Raw genomic sequence first — 25515 nt, 5'->3', positions numbered from 1 at the left:
AGTTAAAATAATTCTTTAACCTTGAGAATGTTCGTATACATTGTTTTCTCTGTTTAGAAATTATTAAATTGCATTTCAATTTTAGATTCCAGGAAAGATAAGATTACTATTTAAAGACATTTTATAGGATACTTAAAATGAAATCAAAGGAGCTAAGTATTTCTATAGATGGAGCCTTGGTGGAGGTTCTGTCAACTGTAAACCCTGCTGGATTTACTGTCCGGTTGTTGTAACTCTACATGCAGTAAGACAAGCAACCTTAAAGTGAATTTCCTATAAGAGATTTTCAGGTAAGTATTAACTTACAATGCACAAATAGGATTTGTGAAGCATGGAACAACAGCTAGAGTTAGTGATAGACTAACCCGCTCTCCTGAGAGTAATGTCACACTTCTTATTTTGTTTTTTATTCAAATAAGTTTTATGTTTGGAAAAAAATATATATATATATATATAGATTAGCATTTTGAAGTTCTTGGGTGTTTTTTTTCCAAAATTGACTTTTGGTTTTTATCTAGAAAAATGTTCTTCTAGAAACCTGGAAATAATCTTGGAATGAGTTGGAAAACTCATTTGATTGCATTCATTTTGGTTCTGGTAAACAGTTCATTAAAAATACATGCAGCATAACTGATGAGTATCTGATGCTAAGGGAATGGCCACTTGATACTCAAAAATATCAGAAATATGTGATGAAATTTTTTGCTTAAATTTGTTCTGAGACTGTTACCACCAATCTGGACTAAAGAGTTCTACTGCTAGCCACTGGTCAGCCTTATGGGATAATAAAAAACATTGTTTACTTATGTTTTATTTTCATATATACCTTCAATCCTCATGGAAACTCAACTCTTCAGAAAAGTTCCTCGTTTATTTCCGTTGTGTAATGGCTCTGAACGCCTAGAGGAGGAGAGCCCCTAACGTGGGGATTGCTGTTATGTTAGTTCCCAATCTGCAAGGAAAGAGCTGGTTTGCTGCAGTGAACTTCAGTGCAATTTTAATGTTAATTGTATGTGTTTTGCAGAATTTGTTTTTAGAACTCCTTCCACTGGTTTTAGCTGACTACAAGCCAAGACTGACAGACTCCAAATTAGATTGAAGTGGAAAGTGTAGGAGAGATTGTTTGGACTGAAGTTTTCTGAGAACAGGCTGCTATTTGTGTTCTTTCTAGCGATCCATACTTTGATCAGAAGTAACAAATACTCAGAGAGCAAAGTTTTGAAACAAAACACTGCCCATAATACTGATCAGTGTAAATGCAAACTCTTCTTAAAGAGTGCAAGAGCTTCTCTGTAAGATCTAAACTATATCTCAGAGTGTTCTTCCCTCCATCTAGTCTTGTTACCATTTGGGAAGCTGTATTTTTTCCAGCACCCCATCTCCAGCTCTGTCTTGATGCTTCTGGTTACTTTGTCTGCATATTATTCTGTAGTGTTTATTGAAGAGTCAAGCATGCTGTGTTTGGTTTTGCTTTATGTACGTATAATGAAAATTGTTCCATGTTCCACAGCCTCTTGAATACCACTTCAAAGACATGAAGCATATTCCTTGTAGCTGAGGTCATTGCCAAATGCCACCATATATCACTGTGCAGAATTATGGCTGCAAACTCCTCATAGTCACGTGGGTTGAACTTAGAGTTGGAGGAATATAGCAAAACAGGTTATGATGTAAAGAAAACTAATAAATATTTGCAGGTAGTACAAAATTCTCTATTTAAAATGTGTTTTAAGGGTATGATGTCTGACCTGCTTTGCTATTTTCTTTGGAACTTTCACTTACTGAAATTGTTCTGTATAATGTTATTGTCTTAGTAAATACTACACATGTCACAATCAAAAATATGATACTGAGTGGATTCTTCACTTACCTTGAGTTTTGTGTGTGGATTAGTGATTGTCATGTGAGAACTCTTGTTATTAAGGCACTTTATTATGGGAGTGCTTAATGCTTCTCATATTGATGAGTTCTTATGTTTTTGTTGTCTCACCCTATTGTGTATTTGAAAGAAATAAACAGAGTAAGATGATTTAATAGTGTAGCACTTGATTAGCTACAATAACAAGAGCTTTGCTGGTTTTGTTTTTATGTCTGAGTGTGTCAGATATACTGTATGGACCCACAGACACAAGCAGCAAGAAAAATATACAAATCATATGCTTAGTAAATAAAACTACATCAAAGTCTTTAGTCCTTTTCCCTGTGCTTTTAGTTGTGAACTTGTATTTTGAGATGGTGGTACTCTGGCAAGTCTTTTCCACATAGAAGTATTTTCTGTAGCAAAGGAAAGCCAGCTTATTTGGTTCATCAGATGGTTTTAATTTCTTAGTAGGGAGCTTTGTTGTATATCTAAATGTGTTCTAGCTCTCAGCCATTTTTGTTTCACACCTTACCCAACCTAATTAACCTGCAAAATTTGAGAGTAGGGACTAAATTTTGTCAATTTTCCATAGGTCCTTCTGAACTTTTCAGGATTTTCGTGTCTTCAGCTTACATACTCCTGAAATACACTGGGTTTAGTATGCGCTCCTCAAAAGTTTTCCTTTGCTATAGATTAAAATACTTGGTGTAGCACCCTGTTTATTGGAGCTTTCATCTTTAAATTTGGTTGAAACAAGATTTACATGTTGCAGTGAATATTGCTGTGGAGTGAGAGTTGTTTCCATGCCATGCTGCACATTTAGATTTAATTTGGGCAGAAGAATATTTATTTATTTACTATCTCTTCATGACACTTTTCACCTAGTTTGAAGTTCTGTCCCGGGTAAAGATCAAGGTTTTATGAACAATTGAAAGAAAAAAAGTGAGGAGGCTAGAGATTACGGATGGAATTGTGCATGAAATCTCAATACGTAACATAAACATTAAAACGGTAAACAGGAAATATTTTCAATGTTTATATACTTCCAATTTTTTAAGCATACAAGAAGTCACCAACCAGGCACTGAGTTTTGACTTTTGATCAAAAGTCTCCTCTTTTTTATTTATTTATTTTATGGTGGATTTCATACTAGAAAAAAAAAAAAAGAAAAAAAGAAAAGCTTCAACCTTCAGATGTTGAGGAAAGGAAAATAAGCATAGGCTGCCTGTGTGCCAATAAGAAACTGTAATGAAATAGGAAGTGGGAGAGTGTCGTGCTTAGCAAAATTCTAAACCACATAAAAGACTTGTAGCTATACTAGCTGCAAGGCTTACGAAGTAATGGTAAGACAGCTTCTCTTATTCATATTACCAGCTTGCACATCTTATGGGCGTGGTTGCAAAGAGTAACCTAATATTCAGATGTAATACTTTGTAGAATTTACAACTCATGTTGTGGCTGTTGGATGAAAATACCGCTGATGAGAGCAGCTGGAAGGAAGGACGAAGTAGCTCCTGAGCTAGCTGTTCAGGAGTCCTTTGCAAGCTCTGTGAGGGAGTTCTTGGTTTATAGTTAGCTTTCATGCTCTTATTTTTTTAAGAAAGAATATAAAAATGCTTGTTCAGTTTCAGTAGTCTGGCAAAATAGCAATATTGCAAAATTAAGATATAGTATACTTAAATTTTCCTGTTGGACAGCATGTGTTTGTGCACAAGACACAAATCAACTCACTGTACATGAATCCTGGTTAATGTTACTGCAATAACTTTTAAAATGTGTTAATATAAAGTAGTGCTAGTTGATTCATCCTGAGATAGAGAAGGTTGAAGTGTTTGCTTCAGTATATACACGTAGACTTACCAGAGCTCGTGTGGCTTTAAAACACCGTGGTCTGCTCACATGTTTGTGTGTTAAACTGTATATTTTTTAATATAGAAATTGTCTTGTAAATCTAATGTTTAAAGCCCATAGCAGATAAGTGCATTTTTAAGCAAAAAAAAAAAAAAGCCGTAATTTGGAACATGAGTGATCCTGAATAGTCTGTCTTCAGTAGTTCATAACTTTGAAATTATTTAGTTTGATTTGCTTATTTATCCAGACTTAAATATTACGTAAAAATTATTAGACAGGAGGAGTCTTTACAGTTGGGATCATATTGAGCCTTTTCTTTAGTTTTCTTATTCTTTAGGATAGCCTGATAATGCTGGTATATCCAATCCCTGAACTGGAAGGAGGAAGTGCAACATTGCCTACCACGTTTCTTGCTTTGCTTTCTCTATGAAACAGGAGAAACTAGGGGTGAGGCTTAGCTTTTTTGAAGCAGACTGTAGGAAGAAAATAGACCTGCTAAACACGTTTCCAGGCTCCATTTTGAATGAATGGGAGGCAAGTAATTAAGCTGACTTGAGGAAAATTCTCTAGCATGGGTTAATTAAAGTTACTCATCTGTAGTAGTGTTCTGATGTGAAGAATGCTACACAGGTCCTTATTGGTTTTAGAGTAGATTTCCTGTTTGAGTGTATTGTTTCTAAGACTTTGGGGGTTTATCTTTCCCAGTATAACACTTTCCCTCTAATCATGGGAACCAATAGCTTTCTGCCATTAATTGCTGGCAGCAGCTTGGTTTTAACAGGGCAAGGATTATAATTATTAGCTGTGGTTGAAAATGCTTACCCGTCTCACCCTGGGGATCCGAGGTGTTGCTAGCAATTAGATGTAGTTAGCTGTTCCCTTCCTCATGTAAACGCTTGCAACCAGAAATTACTACTACTACTACTTGTTTCTGTGCCTGGGAGGAGCTAAACTCTGAATATTGCCTTGTAATAATTTGATTTTGTTGTTTTTTTCCTCTTAAACTACAATATAAAATGTTACCTTATTTTTCGTTTTTAAGCAAGGGTGACATTTTATAGACCTTTTCTAACTTTTCTGGAATATGTAACCATCTTGAGAGCTGCAAATTAGTTTGAGAAATATATGCTTAGAGATTAAGTATTCAAATGCTATTACCACCTTCCTAAGGAAAGAAAGAAAAAGTGATGAAATTTGTATGGTTGAACAGATTTGTTTGTATTTTGCATTATAGAAGGAGTTTATGAAAGCAAAAGTGCAATTTCTTTTGTAACTTTCCAAAAGAGTTGTCCTCATGCCAATAAATTGGGCTTGTTTGTGTAGATGGTTATGCTTGTTTTTCATGTAGATGTATCAGTTCAGAAATTATCTGTGCATGTTGATTTCTAAGGTGCAGTGCTCTGTTTCTGCTTTTTTAATTGCCCTGTGTAGGAGGCAGGGATATAGAAAACTTGATATTCTTTTCTGAACTGCTCAGTCTCTTGTTCTTTCATTTCTATAGAATCTCTCCTTTTGGCAGACAGTTTGTTTTGTACTCTTACGTAAGCTCAGATTGGGTTTCTTGTTCAAATGCAATTCTTCATATTGAAAATCATTATAATTTAGAATGATTCCAGTGCAAACAGTTTTTCTCCAAATGTTGATGTTGTATTGTCCATCTTTTAGTATCTTTCTTTTTTAACAATGGAATCCCGGCCTTGTAATCTTCTGATAATGTTTTGTAATGGATAATGAAATCAATCTTCAGTTTCATCTCATCCAGTCATCTTTGACTTTTTAGGTTATTTTTTTCCAGTAAGGCTGTGAGAGTTCACATTTGTTTAACATTGCTTTATGGCATAGAATTAACTGTTGTTTTTCTCTCTCAGCCTCCTAACATATTCCCTCGAAGCCTAAAATAGTTTCATTCTGTTGCCAGGAATCTGAATTCCACTGAAAAGGAAATAATCTCTTTCCACATTGGCTCAGTTCCTCTTTTGTTTTGTTTCTCCTTTTCCAAACATTTGTAGATCACCTTTTATTACTAAGAAGTCAAAAACCCTTTGTGAATAAGAATGTGATGGAGCACCAGATTGTGGTCCTGAAATCTGGGTCAGGCGATGCCTTGCACTTGAGGGAACATTGTGAGAGAGATGGGGAAACCATGATGGAAATGTCAGGAGATTTCCTTCATGACACTATTATTTCCAAAGTCAAACTAAGAAAATAACATGCTACACTCAAACTTCCCTCTAAAGTTCAATATTATTTGTATGTCTAGTTTCTCAGACCTTAAAACTTTTACCGTTCAAGATATTACTAGTCTTCTTTTAATTACTAAGATGCCAAGTTGCTCAACAGTAGAGTGATCCTCCCCATAAACAACCTATATTTAGCTCTACTGTTAGCAGTTTATATTGGAATTACAAGAGGACGTTGCACCTACCCATCACAACTTAGCAGATTTCTTATTGTAACTGAAATTCAATCATTTTAATTGTTATGGAAGTTCATTAACTTGATCATTATTCAGTTTATTGCCTTTGTAGCTCATGGTCAGTGTTGGGCTTCTTCTTCTTTTATGGGCAAATGAGCTACTACTGACTGGTCCCAGCATTAATTATTTCCAAAGCTTTCAGCCTAGAAGACTTCAGGGAATTGGACCGGTAGATCGGTTTTGGGTTTTCATCCATTTCATGCCAGTCTTGTCCTGTATTTTATATAGGTTGCTCTGAAGGTAATGCTTCTTATTTGTCTCCATGAAAACTACAACAGATACAAAGAGCACAATAACACTATCTGATAGAGCAAATTCTCAGCTACAAAACTCTGTCTTTCAGTGTAGTCACCATCATTAGATGTATGTCTTTCCCAGTCATGAATCAAGAGTCTGCATGGTGCACTTTTTATTTATTTTTATTTAATTCTTTAAAAAAAAAAAAAAAAAAAAAGAAATCTGCATGGACATCTGGAACGGGGCTTGTCTTTTGTCATCATCACTGCTAAAATGCACCACTCATCACTTCACTGTGCTCACATCTCCTATTTGGTCTCCATAAATGCTGAACAAGCATCAGTGAATGTCAGTGGGCGCCATTTTTTTTCACATGGAGGAGTTCAGTGACATACCTTTGCTTCATATGATCTTCCACAGTCTATGCTGTTTTGTCAGACTGCTTCTCTGCTGCCATCTGTTGCACGGTAACAGAATGTAATGGAGTGTTGGTGGGAATGTATTACTGTCATGCTGACATCAGCCTCTGATGTTGTGGGCCAATGTGATAACAAAAGAGGCATTACTTTCAGAGTAGTCCTTATACAGATTGTATGTGAGTGAGGAATCTTTTCCAATTAGAATGTCATCTTGTTTCCTGAAAGACTGTTTTTAAAATGATTATCAAGGTACTTCTTGCTAAGATTTCTAAGTTGCCAGATGAAGTAGATACCTGAATAAAGAGGTAAGTTAAGCTTTGATTGATGAAACCATATATCTTGATGGTGATAGTTGCGCTTTCACATCAAAAAGTAAAAGAAAAACAAACCAGCCCCTGCAATTCAGTCTGATTTTTTTATCTAATACATATATTTAGACTAAGATTTTGTTTCTGTATGCATTCTGAAATATTTATTCTGGCTGTATTCGCTATTGAAGAAAGTACACGTTGGTTTGAAGAACCCTAGAGAAACTAGGATAACTTACCTACTTCACTTGCATGAAAGTCTTTAACAGATTTTTTTTCTAGTGTGTTTTGAATATAATGTTAATCTCAAGCTTTTTTAGGTAGTTTCATGTTTAGAAATCATTATAAATATGATACAAATTTGAGTCCTGCAGAGGCATAACTATCTCCTGCATCTTCATAAGTCACATTTCTCAAGTTCAAGACAGTTTCCTATGCATTTATTATGGTAGTTCTCATTTCTCAGAAGAGAGGCCATAACTGTAGTTAGTTCTTTGAACATGAACTTGAGCATAAATGTTTTTTCCATTGAGTTCTTGTGTCATTAGTTGTACCTGTTTTTGTTGGTTTTATTTTTTATTCTTCTTGAAATCTTGGCAAATTTAAACTTAAAAAAGAAGCATCTAAAAGTCAGTGATAACTTGTTTTTTGTTTAGAAAGAAATATCAAAGGAAGAACTGGAGTTCTGTATTATGATGTGGTTGAAGGTATCTGGAAATACAGATTATTTTTAAAAACATCTTACTTTACTGAATTTCTGAATATATATATACACTTGTATTTCAGTTGGCTGACACTTGGTGGAAAGATTTGCATACGAATAATTAATCCCTGAAGTGGTGTGGCTTATTGAAACCAAATAGTAAGGATTGAAAGGAAACAGTCTCAGAAAAATTACAAATTTTACCTGCAAATTGTTTCCTTTTCCACCATTCCAGAAATTGTATCACAGTGAAGTAGTGTAGCTTTAGATGAGGGTTGCTAGGAGTGGCCTGGTTTCTCTCCTTCTTTTTCATAGCCCAGGAAGTATCGACTGGGGATGCTGGATGAGAGGATAGTTCCGGTGGGATCAAAAGCAAGAAAATCAAAGAACCCTATTGGCTGTCTGACTGACAGGTGTAAAACAGGAGTACCCATCAATATGGTTTGGTGGAACAGAGTCACAGAAAACAATTTACAGGTAATTTATTTATTTTTTTAAGCTAGTCACTTTTTCTGTATTTTGGATGATTTATTTTAAATTCTAGAAAATGTTAGAAACAGTTACTCTAAATAAGAGTTGGAATTGGATAAAATGTTTTCCAAACAGGCATACTGACCCCCTTCAGGGAGAGTGACTCAGATTTTATTTTGTTATCTTCCCCTTCTCATGTGTTATGTACTTGCTTGATTGTTATACTCTATGGAGGAGAAGCAAAAATAATGTTTAAATGTGTTTTAAAAGCAGACAAATGCAACCACTGCTTTCTGTTTCAGGCAAGTTCTTACTGTGAAAATTAGTGACCTTTGTTAAAACGATTGACAGACTGCAACAAAAATCCTTTAGTGTAGAATGTAACTATCATGATCAGAAAGTGTAAATATCTGTGGTTGAAATAGTTTAAGTTTTGTGTTGGAAACTCTAGTTTTACATTCTTCATTCTCCTAAGGAGCTGGACTTGAGCGTATCTTACTCAGAAGCAGCAGGTTATCTTTGATGTGATAATGAAGAATGATTCTTTTCTGGGAAGAATCTGCTCAGCATCCCTTGAGACAGGGTTTAGATGAAAGTTATTGTAGTTGTCATAATTACAACACTGCTGCTACTACTATTTTGCACTGAAGTGGTGCTTCAGAGGTGGTTACTCCAGTCTTTGTGTAGATTTGTTTTCTTTTTTGTGTTTTTAAGTATTTGCAATAGGTAAATCAGCAGCAGACTTACTGATAACTAGAGTTGGTGGCCTCTGAAACTTCTTTCGGTTCACTAAATCTTTGTCATATTAGGGTTCATGTGAAGCTCACACTGGAGCCCTGTAATGCCAGTACTAATTTTGCATTACTTAATGGCTGGATACTTTTTTAACTACTGAGATTGAATGCAGCAAACTGCTAATCAGTCCCAAACTGATAATACTTCATGCAGTCACTTAGCCCTAAGTCTTGTCTTGGCCCTTTGTTGCTGGCGAAGCAGCAGAACCACTGGCAGAAAGAAATGAAGCACTGGTAGAAGGACCAAGTAAGGCTGCAGATGAATGGTTGGAGCCAGTGAAGAAGCACAGTTTTTTACTTCATTAAAGAAGAGAAAAACTTTTTCTTAAGTGAAAGACTGGCAGATTGATTTACCTGTGTTTATCTAAAGGACTGTCAGCCTTGATTAGGAGAGGTGCTGGAACAGGTTGACTGGAGAGGTTGTGGGTTCCTAAATGCATTCAAGGCCAGGCTGGATGGGGCCCTGGACGGCCTGAGCTAGTGGGGTGGCAGCCCTGTCCATGGCAGGGGGGTTGGACATAGATGATCTTTAAGATTCCTTCAACTTAAGCCATTCTGTGATTCCATGTGTATTATTTGCCCTGAGAAGATTGAAAGAAAATTATTTTTCAAATTTCAATTGGATATTGAAAGAATAGAAAAAGCCCCTGTTTTCTCTTGCAGTTTCTGTGTTATGTCAAGGTTTGTCATTGATCTATTCTGTTTAGCAGTAAAATGGAACATCTTAGCATTATTTGGAAGTTGAAGAGCCAGTGAGATTTGGAGCTTTTGGCCAGGAACAGTTGTATTCAGTGTTTATATCCTCCGAAGCTATGCTGAAATTGTAGCAGATGAAAGCCCAAGGTCACCACGCTTTCTTTGGTTGGTGGCATTGCTGCAATTCCATACTTCAGTATTCCGTACCAATAACATAAATAACTGTAATACAGAATCTTATATTATAGGTTCACAGAGCAATTACATAGTTTACTGTGGAGATCTGGGGCTTTAAATAGCATGTTTGTGCACATCCGTTGGAAATAAAAAGAAAGGGATGTTTCAGCTCAAGGAAATAAGGAAGAGATTGCATAGTAATAATAGATTTTAGCAAGAGTGAATGGAAGAAGGTGTGGAAAACAGGCTGTAGATGAGATTATGAGGATATGTACAGCTTTATATGGACGAATAAGTTTTACTTGGATATTGTTGTTCTGATCATTGTAAGTCTTTGTTTTCATGTGAACGTTAGCCAAATCATTACTAAATCAAAGCTCAAGAATGTTAAAAGTTTTAAATATTAATTGTAAAAGAGGAAAAAAAAAAAAAAAGGCTGTGATTATTGGAAAAAAGTTTGTTTGTGAAATTACCTTAAGAAAAAAATAGGCACCGCCAAAAGAAAACCAGTCTCCAAAAACCAAACCACGGTAGTTTCATATTGAGATTTCAGATTGACCTGAAGTAGAAAAACAGTCATGCAGAATCTACATCAAAAAACAAGCTGTTCAGAGGATTTTGTGGGTGTGAATATAGATTATAGCAACTAAATCTAGGCTGATAGTGAGTGCTAAGCAATCGTAAGTAGAAAAGTTAAAATGTAGTGAATGCAACTGTTTGAGGCAGTTTTTTCTTCATTAAAGATGAGAAAGCACATTTATGTGTCAAAACTGAATGTCTACTCTTGTAAATGTGTGATTTAAAATGTGGGAATGCACTGTTTCATGGTGCAATGTTAAGTAATGTTTTTAAGTGTGTATAGATGCTTGTCTGCAAAATGAGTTGTTTACCAAACAAGGTAGTTCTCAAGGTACACTGTAAAACAATATAGTTGTTTCTCAGGCATAGTTACAGATTTTAATACAGATTGTTTTATTATTATTATTATTAATTTTTTTTACTTTAATCGCGTAAACATAACACAGTATTTAAAAGTGGAGTTCAGAAAGAATGCTGTTCCTGGTTCTGCATTTAAAAATTAATAAGACAAAAAGCAAATCCATTCCTTTGCGGTCTGTCCTGCCCTGTGTTAGGAAACCAATGCAATGCCATAAGATGCATATTGTATTACCAAAGTGTGTATAATATAGCAGGAATGGATGTAACTTTTCTTACACAGATCATTGTTAAGCATCATGAACAGCTGATTTTGTTTTCTTGCTTCTTGAGTTGAATACAGTTTTATAAATAATTTTAAAAGTATTTTGCATCAAAAACACCGACTTCTAAAAGTTTATAGTTTTAATACTCTTAAAAATACTGCTTAGTATTTTAACTAAAGGAATGTGTAGCAAACATGTTTTGTCCATGCTAAACTCAGCAAAATTGTTTGGCTTTATTGAAACTGTCTTTAACTTTTGAAGAGTGGAATTGAAATCTAGTTAGTAATGTTGGGGAAATATTTTTTTAGATTTAACCATGTGGGTAATGTGATGTTGTGTCACATTATTTGAAATAAGGAAGCATGTTGCACAAATTCAGTAGTGAGAGGGAAGGAGATCTGTGTTCAAGTCCTTAGTAACCTCCAACATCTGATGGGCTGCTCTGACATTCCAGAATGTGTCCTTTTCTGATGTCACGGGCATCAGGGAATCCTTTTGGAGAGAGGATTGTTGCTATGCTCTCTGCGTAGACTGAAGCTACTTCTATTGCACATCTGCCCATACAAAAACCAACACAAAAAAAACTGTCTTGCATGTTTTTTGAATTAAGAAAACATTCTGAGATCTATGCCACATTGTAGGGTGGCAGAGAACTGCCCTGCTCATAGCTTGGGTACAGTTCAGTGGTGGTTTTCTGTAACCATTACAGGATTATGCAATTCTGGATGTCAGAACAGATCAACATGAATTGGGAGGTGAAGGACAACGTAAAAAGAGGAAAAAAAGGCTTGATTCCAGTTTTTAGCATGGTAAGTACATTAGCACATTCTTCTGAAATGAAATTTGCTTAAATTTTGCTTCAGGTAGCTGGCTTTTATAGTGCAACTAGAAATAACCGAGTGATGTTACAGCTACAGAAATGGGCTCAGATGGTGGGCACTGAACTGGAAATGAGGGAAAGGAGCAGTCCGCTACTTCTGTAGGCTCCTCGCACAACCTTTAAAAAGTCTTGGTTTCAGACCCCTCCTGTTTTACAGGGTGTTTCTATCCTTCATGGCACTTTGGGGATTAGTTTATTAATGAATGCACTGGATCCTTAGGAGCTCATTGTAGAGGAGCGCAGAGAAAAATTATACGTATTGGAATTGACAGTCAATGAAACGGGAATTGTCATCTTCCTAGACTACAGAAATCTGTTGATCTGTAAAACCCCAAAACATACAGTGAAGTTGTAGTGATGCTGTGTGGTTCTGCCAGCTTTGGTGAGAAGCTGAGATCCTTCATTCTCTACCCTTTTCTTTCAGCTGACATCAGCTTAATATGTAATTCATTGCATGTCCTCTTGAATCCTCTGTGCATCTCCTTTCCTTGAATCACCCACAATATTTAAGTCTTCAGTACTTATTTTCTCTATCACGAGGTCCTGATTTTCTCAGACTTAAAACTTTAAGCCTAGTCTAGCATGAAGAAATTTGTTATTATTTCTTCGTCTTAACCTAACTAAGTGAAATCTGTCACAAAATTGAGCATGTATTGAATTTAAGCATAATGCCGAATGATGAAAATGTTTTTTCATTAATAACATATAAATTAGCTTGTTCATCTTTTAGACTGATGTTTTCAAGTCTACTGCTGATTGAAATGTGAAACTAACACTAGGATTTAAGCTTTATAGTGTCAGACTGGGATATTCTTCAGAACCAGGAATATCACTTATAGGTTTGTTGGCCATTGTGAACACTACTTAGTGGCTTTTGCATGTTTGTATGTTCATTGATGCAAAATGTTGTGTATGGTGTTTGAAAAGTAATGAAAAGATGGAACAGTTAGCTTGGTTATATTCCATCCTCTGTTGTAATGTATTTGGGATATGTTTCATTTTGTTGGGAGCAAAGTGCTGGAAAATGTGGTTTAGTTCATATGAAAACTAATGTGCTTTTAGAGGTTTTTTTTAAGAGCTGGAACTACCAATAAATACAGTGTGCATCTAAACATGGCCTAGGGCATAAGCTTTAAATTTTGATAAAGCACACTATTTTTGACCACAAATTATTAAAATTTTATTGTACTACTTGGAATATTTTGTTTTGAATGATGGCTCTGAATCTCTGATATTTCTTTCTGTATTTAGAAAACAGTTTGAATGTGGAAAATTTTTACAGTTTTTAACAATAAATTAATATTTAAACAATTTATTAAATAATTTTTAAAAGTTTTGGGTTGCAACTTCATGTTTGTAACTTCACAGGGAAGTAAGTAGGCTTTTGTCCTGAAGAATCTGGCTGTACAAACCAAAGCTGTTTTCAGTGAGAACATTTAATTAAGTAGTTATGTAGAAATAAGTCAATTTTATCCAGCAATATTTCTGATGCTGAATTTTGACACTAAATAATGCAACGCAAACTGAATCTCCATCAGATTTCTAAACCACAGCAATAGTGTGTCCAGGCGTGGGGTCCCTAGTATAGGAAGGATGTAGAGCTGGTGGAGTGCATCATGAGGAGAGCCACAAAGATGATCAACTCCCTTACAAACAAAGACTGAGGGAGCTGGGCTTGTTCTGTTTGGAGAAAGCTCTGGGGAGGACTCATTGCAACCTTCCAGTACTTAAAGGGAGCTTGTGAAAAAGGTACTTTTTACATGGCTTGATGATGAAAGGACAGGGGGAAGTGGCTTTAAACTAAAAGATGGAAGATCAGGTTAGATGTTAGGAGAAAATTTTTCCCTTAGATGTGGGAAAAATGATGAGTCACTGGCATGGGATGCCCAGAGAAGCTGTGGATGTCCCATTCATGGAGGTGTTCAAGGCCAGATTGGATGGGATCCTGGGCAGCCTGGTGGCAGCCAGTCCATGGCAGGGGGTTGGGGCTGGGTGGGTTATAAGGTCCCTTCCAACTCAAACCTTTCTACGACCTGCCACTTGAAGTATGGTTATCAAGTTCTTCCACTGTGAAATGATGAAGAATATGTAGGTGACTGTTTTACAGAACAAAACTGCAAGTGTGTATGAGCACTTAATGCATTTAGAAGTTCTGTTCTATAGGCATCAATTGAATTGATTTAGTTAAGGTAGTGACAGTTTAGCCAGAGTGGTACGCTTGGGATCTTGGAAACTCTCTCAGTTGCTCTATTAAAGGCTGAGAGTGTCTTCCAGAGGGTGTCCTTCCTTCTCCAATTGCACGTTCTGAATTGTTTATCATCTCCTGCTCCTGTTGTTTAGTTGTGGGTTTTTTATATATGGTAGATTTGTGGATGTTTCAGATCTAGTTTTAACAGTGAAAATCTTAAGTTTCATATAATTGTGTGAATTACCATGTTTTTGGTAAGATACTACAAATTCTGTCCCTCGCTGTTGCAGTTGCTTTGTTTGATGAATATTCAGTGTGTCCCTATGTGGACAAAGTATGCTCAACTCTGCCACTTGCGCCATCTTCTCCAGTTTCAGTGTAGAATTTGCTCAACTGTTGCAGAGCAGATCTCTCTCTTTTTTTTTTTTTTTTTTTTTTCCCCCTAGAGGAAAGTAATTCTCTTAGTTATCTGAACTCTGTGTACAGGATATATTACCTTTTGGTTTCAAACATATTAGTTCCTTGATTTAAGTCCTAAGTGTTTTAATTCAGTAGTCTGCATAATTGGTTATGGCTGTTCTTTAATATGTAGAAAGGTGCCCATTTAGAATGATCGTTATGTGACATAATGAGGTGGCCAATGGCTGTGTGACCCAAGGTGAAATGTTCTTACTATTTGCTTTTAAACCTGAGCAATCCCCTTCAGTTTTACAGCTTTTAGAATCCTCTTTTCCGATTATTTGAAATACATTAGTATTACATTTGACTGTCGTTTTGAAATGAAGATGTTAAAACAAAAACACCACAAAAAATATTTTCAGATGTTTTCCTACACTGTCTAAATTAGTGTTTCATAATACCACTCTTCTAATTTGGCTCTAACTTAAGTTCTAACACTTATTTCGTATTGGTGAAATTGGAATTTAAACTTTTGAGTTATTTGGTTATTTAAATCTGCTTAAAACAACGATGACCCTATACGATTTGCTTTAGAAAACCACTATGGATTATTAGCAAAATCTTTTTGTATACTTAAAATGATTAGTCTTCTATTTTACCTTATTTTGTTATGGTGGTATTGAGAGGAATGCTAAAGTGATTCCGTAAACAGAATTTTGACCTTTAGTGTTTAATTACAAAGTAATTTTCATGTAATATTTTATTTCTTGTCTTATATTTTCTTCCACTAATGTTTAGCATAATCTGCTGTTCAATAGTAAGCTTTTTGCCTTTTGAGCTGTAATTTGTATTTTTTTCTCCTTAAGTCCTCATACCTCCTTCCCTGCCCAGCATCTCCCCTATTTTTTTATGTACTAGTAAATAACAAATGGTTGACAGTTACTTTCTTTCTATTTGTTTCTGCTGTACCAAATTTAAACTCATTATTAAAGGTGCTGCGCAAGTGAAATATGTCATTAAAACCAACCATAGAAAAGGAATATGGTGGGTTCTTCTATTACTTTAGGTTGGAATTGCTGCTTATTTTTCAGTGGATTTTCTAAAGTCACCTAAGGATAGGTGCAGTAGTGGTGAGGCCTTCTCACTGTCAAATCAGTTCTCCAGCGTTATAGTATAATGCTAATGGAAAGCCTTTTTACACAGTGTTTGTGTTAAATCAGCTCTTCATATGGAAGTCTTGCTAACTGTACTTCATGTAATGTAGAAAAACATTTATAATCATTCATGCAGACCAGCTTCCTGTGTCTGCAGTTCTTGTCAGCAATTTGTAGATAGTTTAAATATCCTCTGCCTTTGGTAGGTTGCTTAGAAAGTGTTTTCTACCAAGTAGGCATTGTCTGTCTCTTCATGTTTAAAATAAACAATTTACATTTGTTTTCATACAGACACCAAACCCCACTGCAAATGAATTTATTCCTAAAGGAGGATCAACCTCCAGGCTGAGTAACGTATCCCAGTCTAGTATGTCTGCCTTCTCTCAAGCCTTGTTTTCTCATCCCTCCATGGGAAGTCCTGCCGCTGCTGGGCTAGCACCAGGTAAGCTGAGAGTAATGATTTACAGTACAGTTGCTTCTTTTAACTTTTAATTATGCCAAACATAATCTTGTTAAACTTATAATCAGGTTTATTGTGTGCAAGTCTGGCCACCTTCTACTTTAGCTCTTAATTTTGAGCAAGTCTTCAGGCACGTAAAAGTGAAAGGAACTTGAGATGAATCTAGTAGAATGAAACTGAAGAAGCTGACAGGACTAGGGGAAATGTTTCAAACTAAAGGACGGGGAAATTTAGACTGGATACAAGGAAAAGAAGTTTTCTACAGAGGGCAGTGAGGCACTGGCACTGGTTGCCCAGAGAGCATGTGGAAGTCCCATCCCTGGAGACATTCAAAGTCAAGCTGAACAGGGTTCTGAGCAACCTGATAGAGCTGTAGGCGTCCCTGTTCATTGCAGGGAGGTTGGACCTTAAAGGGTCCCAATTTGAATGATTGTATGATTCTATGAAAATCAGACTGCAGGCTGTGAAATTCATTCAGGCACAGCAGCACTGAGATTACCTCAGACTAATTTACTCTTCTCTTAGAGGTGCTGAATTATAGCACCGTCTGCTCTGTGCTGTCCATGATAGAGCAGTACCTGGTGTAGCTTTAAATTAGCTGTGGTCTAGAGACACACTGCAGCAAATATGTATGCTGATTACCATCCATTGGTTTGCCCTACTGATTTATTTTTAGAGGATGTAAACTAGACACAATTATTTTCAGTGTTACTGATATACATGTGGGCTTAAATTTTGCTCAATAACAAAAGTAGAACATTAGCTTATACCAAAATAACTTGCCTTGCAAAGTATCCATTAACTCTTACTATGTCTGTCATATCATGCCATTTCACTTTCAGGACTGACTTCTAAATGTTCTGTGCATAGAATTTTGACAAAGTTCAAATTGTTCATGGATTTGTTAACTGCTTGAGATCAGAAATTCCTAATACTTACTCTGTAGTAAAATGAAATAGTTGCAAGATGCGAAGATGAGCAGAGCTGGATGTTACATATCTCAGATTCTCTAGCAAAATTCTTTATGTTCTTAAACCTGTGGCAAGGAACAAACAGCATTAGGACAAAACTTCCAAAATTCAAAGGGCAAATACTGTAATTTTTTTCTTTTTTAAAAACTAGTACTGACAGTTGCCCTCCATTCAGTGGAACTTCAGGCTTTCCTGATAATAGGGAATAGAAATCAGTGTCAATATCAAATAAGTCTGCATTTAATTAGTGCAGTGGTGCAACATTTGAACCAGGCTGAGAAGGTGATTGATGCTTCTGCTGACCGAATGAATATAATGCAGTACTGTGTCTGATTTCATCCTGTATTGTGCTGCGCAGTCTTACTGGAAAATGTTGTGTTTATATGCCTCTCAGCCTTGTCACCTGGATTGAAAAGTATATAAAGGATTTAATAGAATACAGTAAAATGGTCCACTTTTGGAAAGTGTCCAGTGGGATCTCAGAGGGATCCTTCACAGTCCAATTTCTTTACTATCTGTAAGTAATACTTGAAAGGATAAGTAATGCTGTTGATGAAAGAAGTTCTTACAACAGTTTGAGGTCCTTGAAATGCACATGCCAATGTGAAAAATGATCTAGGCTCAAATAATAATGTTTGTTCAGGAGAAGAGGGATGGGGGAATCCTTGTAAAAACTTACTTCAGTCAAGATTGGCTTCTTTTCTTGTTATTTCTGTATAGCTACCAAGAATATGAGTTTAAAGCAGGAGTATGAGTTGGGTGCTTTGAATTTCTATAGAAACTTCTTTCTCTACACTGAGTGCAGAATGTTCTGAACTTAAGTATTCAGTGTAAATAGTACCCACAGATATATTTTTTTTATTTAAGAAGTTTAGCTCTCAATAATATATACCCTCCAGAAATAAATAAAACATATTTCTGCTACCTTCAGGTGAGATAGGAGCTGATCTTTCTAGAGGATTAGGTTCTTAAATAAGAAAATGGTATTTATGTATGGGGAAATGTCACACTTGTCTACTTTATGTCTAGGTCATAGTAGATAACAAAGTAAAGAATTAAAGATGTTTGAAAATTGCCATTAAAGTGTTTGGTTTTGGTTTAGTTTGATTTTGATTACCAGTATTAAGAGTTTGCAAGAGCTCTCCTTTAAATAAAGAGAATTCTCCTTCCAGTTAAATGGTGCGTATTCTCCAGTAGAACATAACTTTTGTGGAACATGCAAGACTTCAGCTTTTGCATGAAATTCTTCCTGTATTCTGTAAGGAATTAATATTTTTCCTTAAATAAGGAAATGTAGTAGAAATAACTGTTCTAGAAGAGCCATGGTTTAATTAATCTATTACAAAACAGGGAACAATTATTTTATTTCCCTCTTGAGGATAATGAAAAAAAATTAAATTCTCATCTATCTAATCTCTGAGGAAGGTAGGTATAAAACAAAAACATTCTTTGCCACCTAGTATTTCATAGGTAACTCTTCACAAAATTGAGTGGCCCTGGAATAGATTTTTTTCCACCTGTCTCATTAGGTGGAAAAAATATACTGCAGAAATACTGTTGGAAATGACAACCAGAAGCTAACCTATTGTAATAGGTAACTTGTATCAACACCTGACACATTTATTAGGACACAGCACATAAGAAGGCTATGCATTCTACATATGTAACTTCACATTTCTTACACAAATGCTTTCAAGTCTCAACAATCAGTCTTCATCTCATTGTCCAGATTTTAGTAGAATAGTAATTTACTCTCTATTTTAAGATTCACCAGCAGAAGGAACTGAGAGCCATCTAGTAGTAGATTAAACTCGGGAAGAGCAATTTGACATGCCTGTTTTAGTGTTTGTCCTAGTAATCCTATTGGCATTTGAATTTTGATGCAGGGAACTTTCAAGTCATACAGAAAACTTAAAAATGTTACTTCTTTTGGTCAGGATCATGGTGCAATTATATAGAATGCAATTTTAATTAGAAATATAATTGAAATTAGATTAAATCCTCTCTCTCTCTTTTTTTTTTTCTGATACGCTTGTATGATTATATACTTACTTAAAACTCCACTACTGAAGACAGCTGATCTAATTCCATTGAGGCATTCTCCACACTGACCACAATTTTACCACTGTGCTCAGTACTGTCTTTTTCCTTCAGTGTGAGTCAGTAGGAATATGTGTTTATCTTTTAATGCAGCTGTTTTCATTTTCTTTCCTGCAGTAATTTCCACCTGCTGCCTTCCCTGGGTGTTTAGACTGTGCTCTGTTATCTCATCCTGTTTTGTTTGGGTTAAATATTAATATAAGTAAGGTTTTAACTGGTTGAAATCCTCATGAAGCTGATGAGATCTGCTTGAGTTTGCGCACCTTATTATTCCCATAAATACTTAGCTCTGCATCAGCTCCACTATAAGATTGTGTGTGTGTGTTTGACAAAGGGTTTTAATTGTTAATTCCTATGTACTCAGACCACAGAATTTTATGCGGCTCTCGAAGGTATCTATCATCTTGGATATTTGCTGCCTCTGCCTGCTGAAACCTACTAAATAGCAGCAAATTTATTGTAATGCAGTGGTCCTGTCTTGCAGTGGTCTTCTAGTAGTATGAAAACAAAATGTTATCAAATTTGTTTCATATCTTGAACTGTTTATATATGGATATATATGGACAGCCCGTATGTTCTGTCTGCCTGATGACTTTCATTAAACTTTCAAGGTCCTTCCAAAATGACACTTACATGAGCAAACGTACAGTCTAATCTGAAGGGAGCAACAGAATATTTGGGAAGTGCTCCCCTTTGTATTAATTGAAGCACCATTAAAACTGGTATCTTCTGCTAATAATGTCACAAGTTTTCTAAAGGCTGGTCTCTTCAGCGGCTCAGAAACTATTATAAATAGCTGTATCTGAGAATTTTTTATACTATAACTCTTGCAAGACACAACCAGTTTTTGTGACTAAAAAGCATTTATGTAGTGCATGTTGCACTTTTTTTCCCTCACTGATACACTATGCTTAGAATCTAAACTGAAGCTTCAGTTTGGTTGCCTGTCTTTCACTAAACTTACTGTAACCAGCAATTAAGAAAAGAATTTTGAGAACATTTTCAAATGCCTGTATGAATACCTTGCAGATCTCATTCTGACAAGTTACCTGTCCTTATATATCAAATAGTACTTGAGGAGACTGGATTTTTGATTATGACAGGAAAATAGGTTTCCCTGAAATGATTAGTAGTAGCTTATTTCTTATTGCTTATTTGTGTGCTGTAATTATCAGAGATCTAACTCTCATTGTAGTCATTCGTGAGAGTACTTCTAGTAGGAGGAACATATAATTGAGTTAAATGAATTATAGGTTAGCAAGCTTCACTTCACTTACCGCAGTGTTATTAATATTTTGTCCATGTAGTTTAATAAACTTTCTTTTTCCAGACAAAGCATTGATTTGGCTCTTCGCTTCTCTTTCTACCTGTATTTTTCCAGTTCTTAATATGAAGGTTGTATGTTCTCAAGCCTTTTCTCTCTAAACTGAAAACCTTCTCAAGAAAATGTCTGTTCCAGTCTTGCTATTAGTTTTACCTTTAACTCTCGTAAAGATGTAAGCATCCGTAAACCTCTCATCTGCACAGAATATTGTTCAATTCTGGAGTGTGTGTATTAAAGGATTTTTTCAAATTAAAAAAAAAGCAACAACAGAGATTTGATCAAGAATATCTTTTTGTTTTTCTCTAAGGAATGTCGTTATCAGCAGGATCTTCTCCTCTTCATTCCCCCAAAATAACTCCTCATACATCTCCTGCTCCTCGACGAAGAAGTCATACTCCTAACCCAGCAAACTATATGGTGCCTACTAGTGCCTCTGCTTCTGTTGCTAACGCTGTCTCTCAGCCTCCATCTACTGGCCAGGTGATCCAGAAGGAAACAGTGGGTGGAACAACGTACTTCTATACTGATACAACTCCAGCACCTCTCACAGGAATGGTATGTTTGCTTTTAGTGCAAAAATACATGGAATTTACAAAGACAGAATTGATTAAGATTGATTAATTGACTAGTTATTCATAATATTCAGAAACCCTTTTTCTATGTGAAGATTTGGACTTTTGAATGTTGAGATAGATTTCAGTGATCTTGGAAAACAAAGGACTAAAAATTTTTTGTTCTCCATTTACCTTGTTGAGAATTCTGTTTTTATACAAAATTAGAGAACGTTTTATGTATGTCTCAGTGAATTCATACATAGAAAACATCAATGATTATTTCTAATTGCTTTCATGTTTGATAGGTTAAAGAAATTTTGCAATTAGAGTGAAGGGAAAAGAGAGTAATAAAAACGTTATGTATGTTCTTACACGCCCCTTTGCAATCATTGGTGTTGAGTAAGGAAAATGTGATGCACCTGACAGTGTATTTGTAACATGCATTGTGCCTGAAGACTTTATAGTTCAGTAGCTTAAACTAATAAGATGGCAAAACTCTATTTTCCTTATGCATAAGGATTTTATGCTGCTTAATATCTTTTAACTTTCAGGTATTTCCAAACTACCACATTTACCATCCAGCTGCACCTCATGTTGCATATATGCAGCCAAAAGCAAATGCACCTTCCTTCTTCATGGCGGATGAGCTCAGACAGGTAGTATAAAAAAGAATTTAAAATGAAATCACGTATCTTGGAGAAAAGTAGGAAACTAGCAGTAGCGGAAGAGAAATCATGACTAAACAGCTGTGCAGTCAGTTTTCCCTATGGAGAATTTAAAAAACTTAATGCTGTGGTGGATAGAGCACAAAAGAGGGTTGTGATGTGCGTTTCAGCATATGTGATTGTAGTCTAATCTGCATGCCACGATTGCCTGTTTGAGTACATACTCTTGCTTTTTGTGTACTACATACTATCATGCATGAGTTTATATGTAGAATTCTTTTAAACTGTAATCCTATTCAGTTTTGAAACCTTTAACTGAAAGGAAGGATATTAGTTAATAGGCCCTTCTTGTGGGGCATGGCTGTGACTACTATTCACTTCAGCCTTAATGTAGTAGGTACCTCTGTCAATGCTGGTTCTGGCTATTGTCTTTTGCAGCTCCTCCATTGAAGAGTTTAACTTTTAAGTCATTAACTTTTCAGGCTAGTGTTCAAAACTTGACCTAATTTGTTCTTCAGGAACTCATCAATAGACACCTAATAACGATGGCCCAGGTTGATCAGGCTGATATTCCTGGTAAGTATTTTTTATAATTTAAATGGTGATCATGTTGTTCTGTGGTCTTGTGTTTACAACAGTAGTTACCAGTGGTTTGAAACAAACCATCATCACCACCAAAATAAAAAAGCCATAATTTTTTTATTGAAGACTGGGTTGTGGATAACCAAAACCAAAGTATTTTGGAAATATTACATTTATTTCTTGTTTCTGTTTACTTTTTTCAATTGATTTTATTCTGTTTTGAAACACTGTAATGGTTGGGAATATTTAAAATAGTGAAAAAAGAAAGATCTCTAAGAAAATAGAGCCATGTGCAAAACAGTATTGCATCATTTTCTATGTGAATCCTCTTAAAGGAATACCTAATAAGTGTTTTCATTTGAAAACATTAACAAACTTGTTTGTTTTAATATGAATTGGCTGGTATATCACAGAGAGGGTTTGTACTAGTTGGCAGGTGAGAGAAATGTACTACTCATAATTTCATTTTTGAAGAATTTATAATCAACTCTGTTTTTAAACAGATTGTGTGTTTGGTTGCAACATTCTTCTTAGTTGTGTGCTTGTTAAGAATATGATACGGTCTAAAATGTAGTTAAGGTTACTAACCCAGATAGATGACATACAAGTGTATCTCTTCTTGGGAGTGTAATTTCTTAACCTGATTTGTAAGCCTTCAGTGCCTCTGTTTTCTAAACCAGTATGTTACAACACAAGATTCAGGTTTGTTTTGTGTGAGGAAATAGGGTTTTTAAAGTGATATGAAGTCTGTATAGAAGTGGGTGCTTATCTATGCGTCTGTGCAGGAAAAAAATACCACAGACACAACAGAGGAATGTTGTTCAGAAGGATGAGTTTTTAAGACGGGTGAGAAAATAGCAGATAAAATCAACAGAAGAGTTGCTATGTTCTACTTTGTGTAACTGTCTTTATGAGGACATTTATTTTAGCTTTCTGGAATCCCTCCCAGGAACCTATGTATCAGTATTAAAGCAGAAGTAGTGAATTTTTACTTAACGTGCATATGAAGAAAATGATGCATGGAATTTACATGTTAGTGACACAGCGGATTTCATTTTCTCTGCTCTTGTAATAATTCCTTCAAAATATACTTAATATGTTTCCTGTGCATGTACTGATCTAGCAGTTCCAGCAGAAGTGGACAGCTACCACAGTCTCTTTCCTTTAGAACCATTGCCACCACCCAATCGCATACAGAAAACAAGCAACTTTGGGTACATTACGTCATGCTATAAAGCTGTAAATAGTAAAGATGACCTGCCATATTGCCTTCGGAGGATACATGGTGAGAAAAACTGAGTAGTCTTTTGGTTTTTTTTATATACCGGGGTATTTTTTGTTTAAATAAATATTTTTATATTCTATGTGTAGAGCTTGAAACAGCTTTGATAGTGGGTGTAAAGAGAGCAAGTGGTTCCCACAGACCTGGCACTCTTAAGCATGCTGGTCTTATTTTAGTGTTTGGTGACTTTTCAGTATTTTTAGAAGACAAAATAGTAAAAAAACAAAAACAAAACAAAAAAAACCAACAAACCACAACCAAAGTAACCAAATAGCAACAACAACAAAAAAATGCCCCCATTAACATTCCCCAAACATCTTAAAGTATGTTTTTTGATCTTTTCCAGGTTTTCGTCTTGTTAACACGAAGTGCATGGTGTTGGTTGACATGTGGAAAAAAATTCAGCACTCAAATATAGTAACCTTACGTGAAGTGTTTACCACTAAAGCATTTGGAGAACATTGTGAGTTTATATCTTTTTTTTCCCCCATCCAGTTAATGTGTTGTGACTTTTTTCTAAATATGCTGGAGTTAGTAATTGTCACATGTCTCTATTTTTAAGCTCTTGTTTTTGCATATGATTTTCATGCTGGAGGAGAGACTATGATGAGCAGACACTTCAATGACCCTAGTGCTGATGCCTATTTCACAAAAAGAAAATGGGGTAAGGAAAAGGCATTTTCATAAAATACCTCTGTAAGCTATTTCCAATACTTGATCAATTAAGTAGTGGATTATAAGAGACTTCTTATTTTTTTAGCTAATCAATTTCATCATCCCTTTAACTGATTGGATCAGAACTTTCTTCCTTTTTTTTGTTTCTCAATGAAATTGCTGAATATAGTTTTTTTTTTTTTTTTTTTTTTTTGTATTTTTTCTTTGTTTTTCTGAAATAACTTCTTACTTGAGCTACATTTTTCAGTTTGCAAGTGAATTAAAATTCTTTGCCTACAGGAAAGCAAATTTACACAGGGAGGATCAAGAGCCAAGAGCTGTGGGGTTCTAATTGCAGATCTGTCACAGGGTAACATCTGATGCATCGATGTGATGCTTCTTGTTCAGGTTCTCTGTACGTACAGAGTGGTGTGTAGGTTTTTTTGTTCATTTTCCCTGGAAAGTATTATGAGGACTAAGTAGGCAGTGTTAAGTACTAGTTGAAGACAAAGAACGGATTGGAAAAAAATTCTAACATTAATTTTTTACAAATTTCATGTATTTCATATATATATTTCAGATTTATGCTCTGAGGATTAAGGCTACACCACTAGTAAAATCTATCAGAGCATGTTAAGTTACCAGTAGGACTCACATCTATGTGGCTAAACTCTTTCCCTTCAAAACAGTGTACTGTCTCTTCGTGCCTTTTAGAACCAGCTCTTGGCCCATATGATCCTGAAAACCGCATTCAGATGTTGTCACTCAGGATCACAGCAGGCCAAAACTGAGCATGAACCAGTGTCATACTTAGAAAGAAGAACACTAACAATTGAATGGTATCACAGAATGATAGGAAAGTAGCCTTGGAGTTTGCTTGTCCCAGCTTCCAGCTCAGTACAGGACCAACCTTGAAAGTAGATCCTGCATAGGGGTGAACAGCAGACAGTAATAAGGCCTGTGAGCTGGGCTTACTTATTTTATTGATGTAGGTACTGCCTACAAGCCTTCAGGTGACCAGTGGTTAAAGAGAAACAGAAACTGAAGTTTTTTCTTTCTTTTGCCTTTTAAAATTAGAGCCTTTAATTGTGAATTCAGTCTCTTTTA

At 35.6% G+C, this 25515-nt stretch overlaps 1 protein-coding gene across 8 annotated transcripts in view; it reads left to right on the top strand.

The window, feature by feature from the left end:
• Window positions 1-25515, top strand: part of PAN3 (poly(A) specific ribonuclease subunit PAN3) — a 71045-nt gene that overhangs the window by 25654 nt on the left and 19876 nt on the right. For 6 of the 8 annotated variants that reach the window (XR_004305969.1, XR_001552735.2, XM_015852068.2 and 3 more), the window contains 8 exons: window positions 8171-8332; window positions 16108-16258; window positions 20979-21226; window positions 21777-21881; window positions 22409-22466; window positions 23596-23757; window positions 24101-24217; window positions 24317-24418. Coding sequence is in view for 6 of the 8 variants with exons in the window: in XM_015852068.2 (XP_015707554.1) it covers window positions 8171-8332; window positions 16108-16258; window positions 20979-21226; window positions 21777-21881; window positions 22409-22466; window positions 23596-23757; window positions 24101-24217; window positions 24317-24418 (1105 nt within the window). In the remaining 2 variants the exon portion in view is untranslated. The remainder of the gene's footprint in view (window positions 1-8170; window positions 8333-16107; window positions 16259-20978; window positions 21227-21776; window positions 21882-22408; window positions 22467-23595; window positions 23758-24100; window positions 24218-24316; window positions 24419-25515) is intronic. The other 2 variants (XM_015852067.2, XM_015852072.2) reach the window with 2 other exon arrangements.

Source organism: Coturnix japonica, chromosome 1 (assembly GCF_001577835.2).
Source record: "Coturnix japonica isolate 7356 chromosome 1, Coturnix japonica 2.1, whole genome shotgun sequence".
In the NCBI taxonomy this organism is placed as follows: Eukaryota; Metazoa; Chordata; class Aves; order Galliformes; family Phasianidae; genus Coturnix; species Coturnix japonica.
This window is presented reverse-complemented; position numbering and strand designations above follow the sequence as displayed.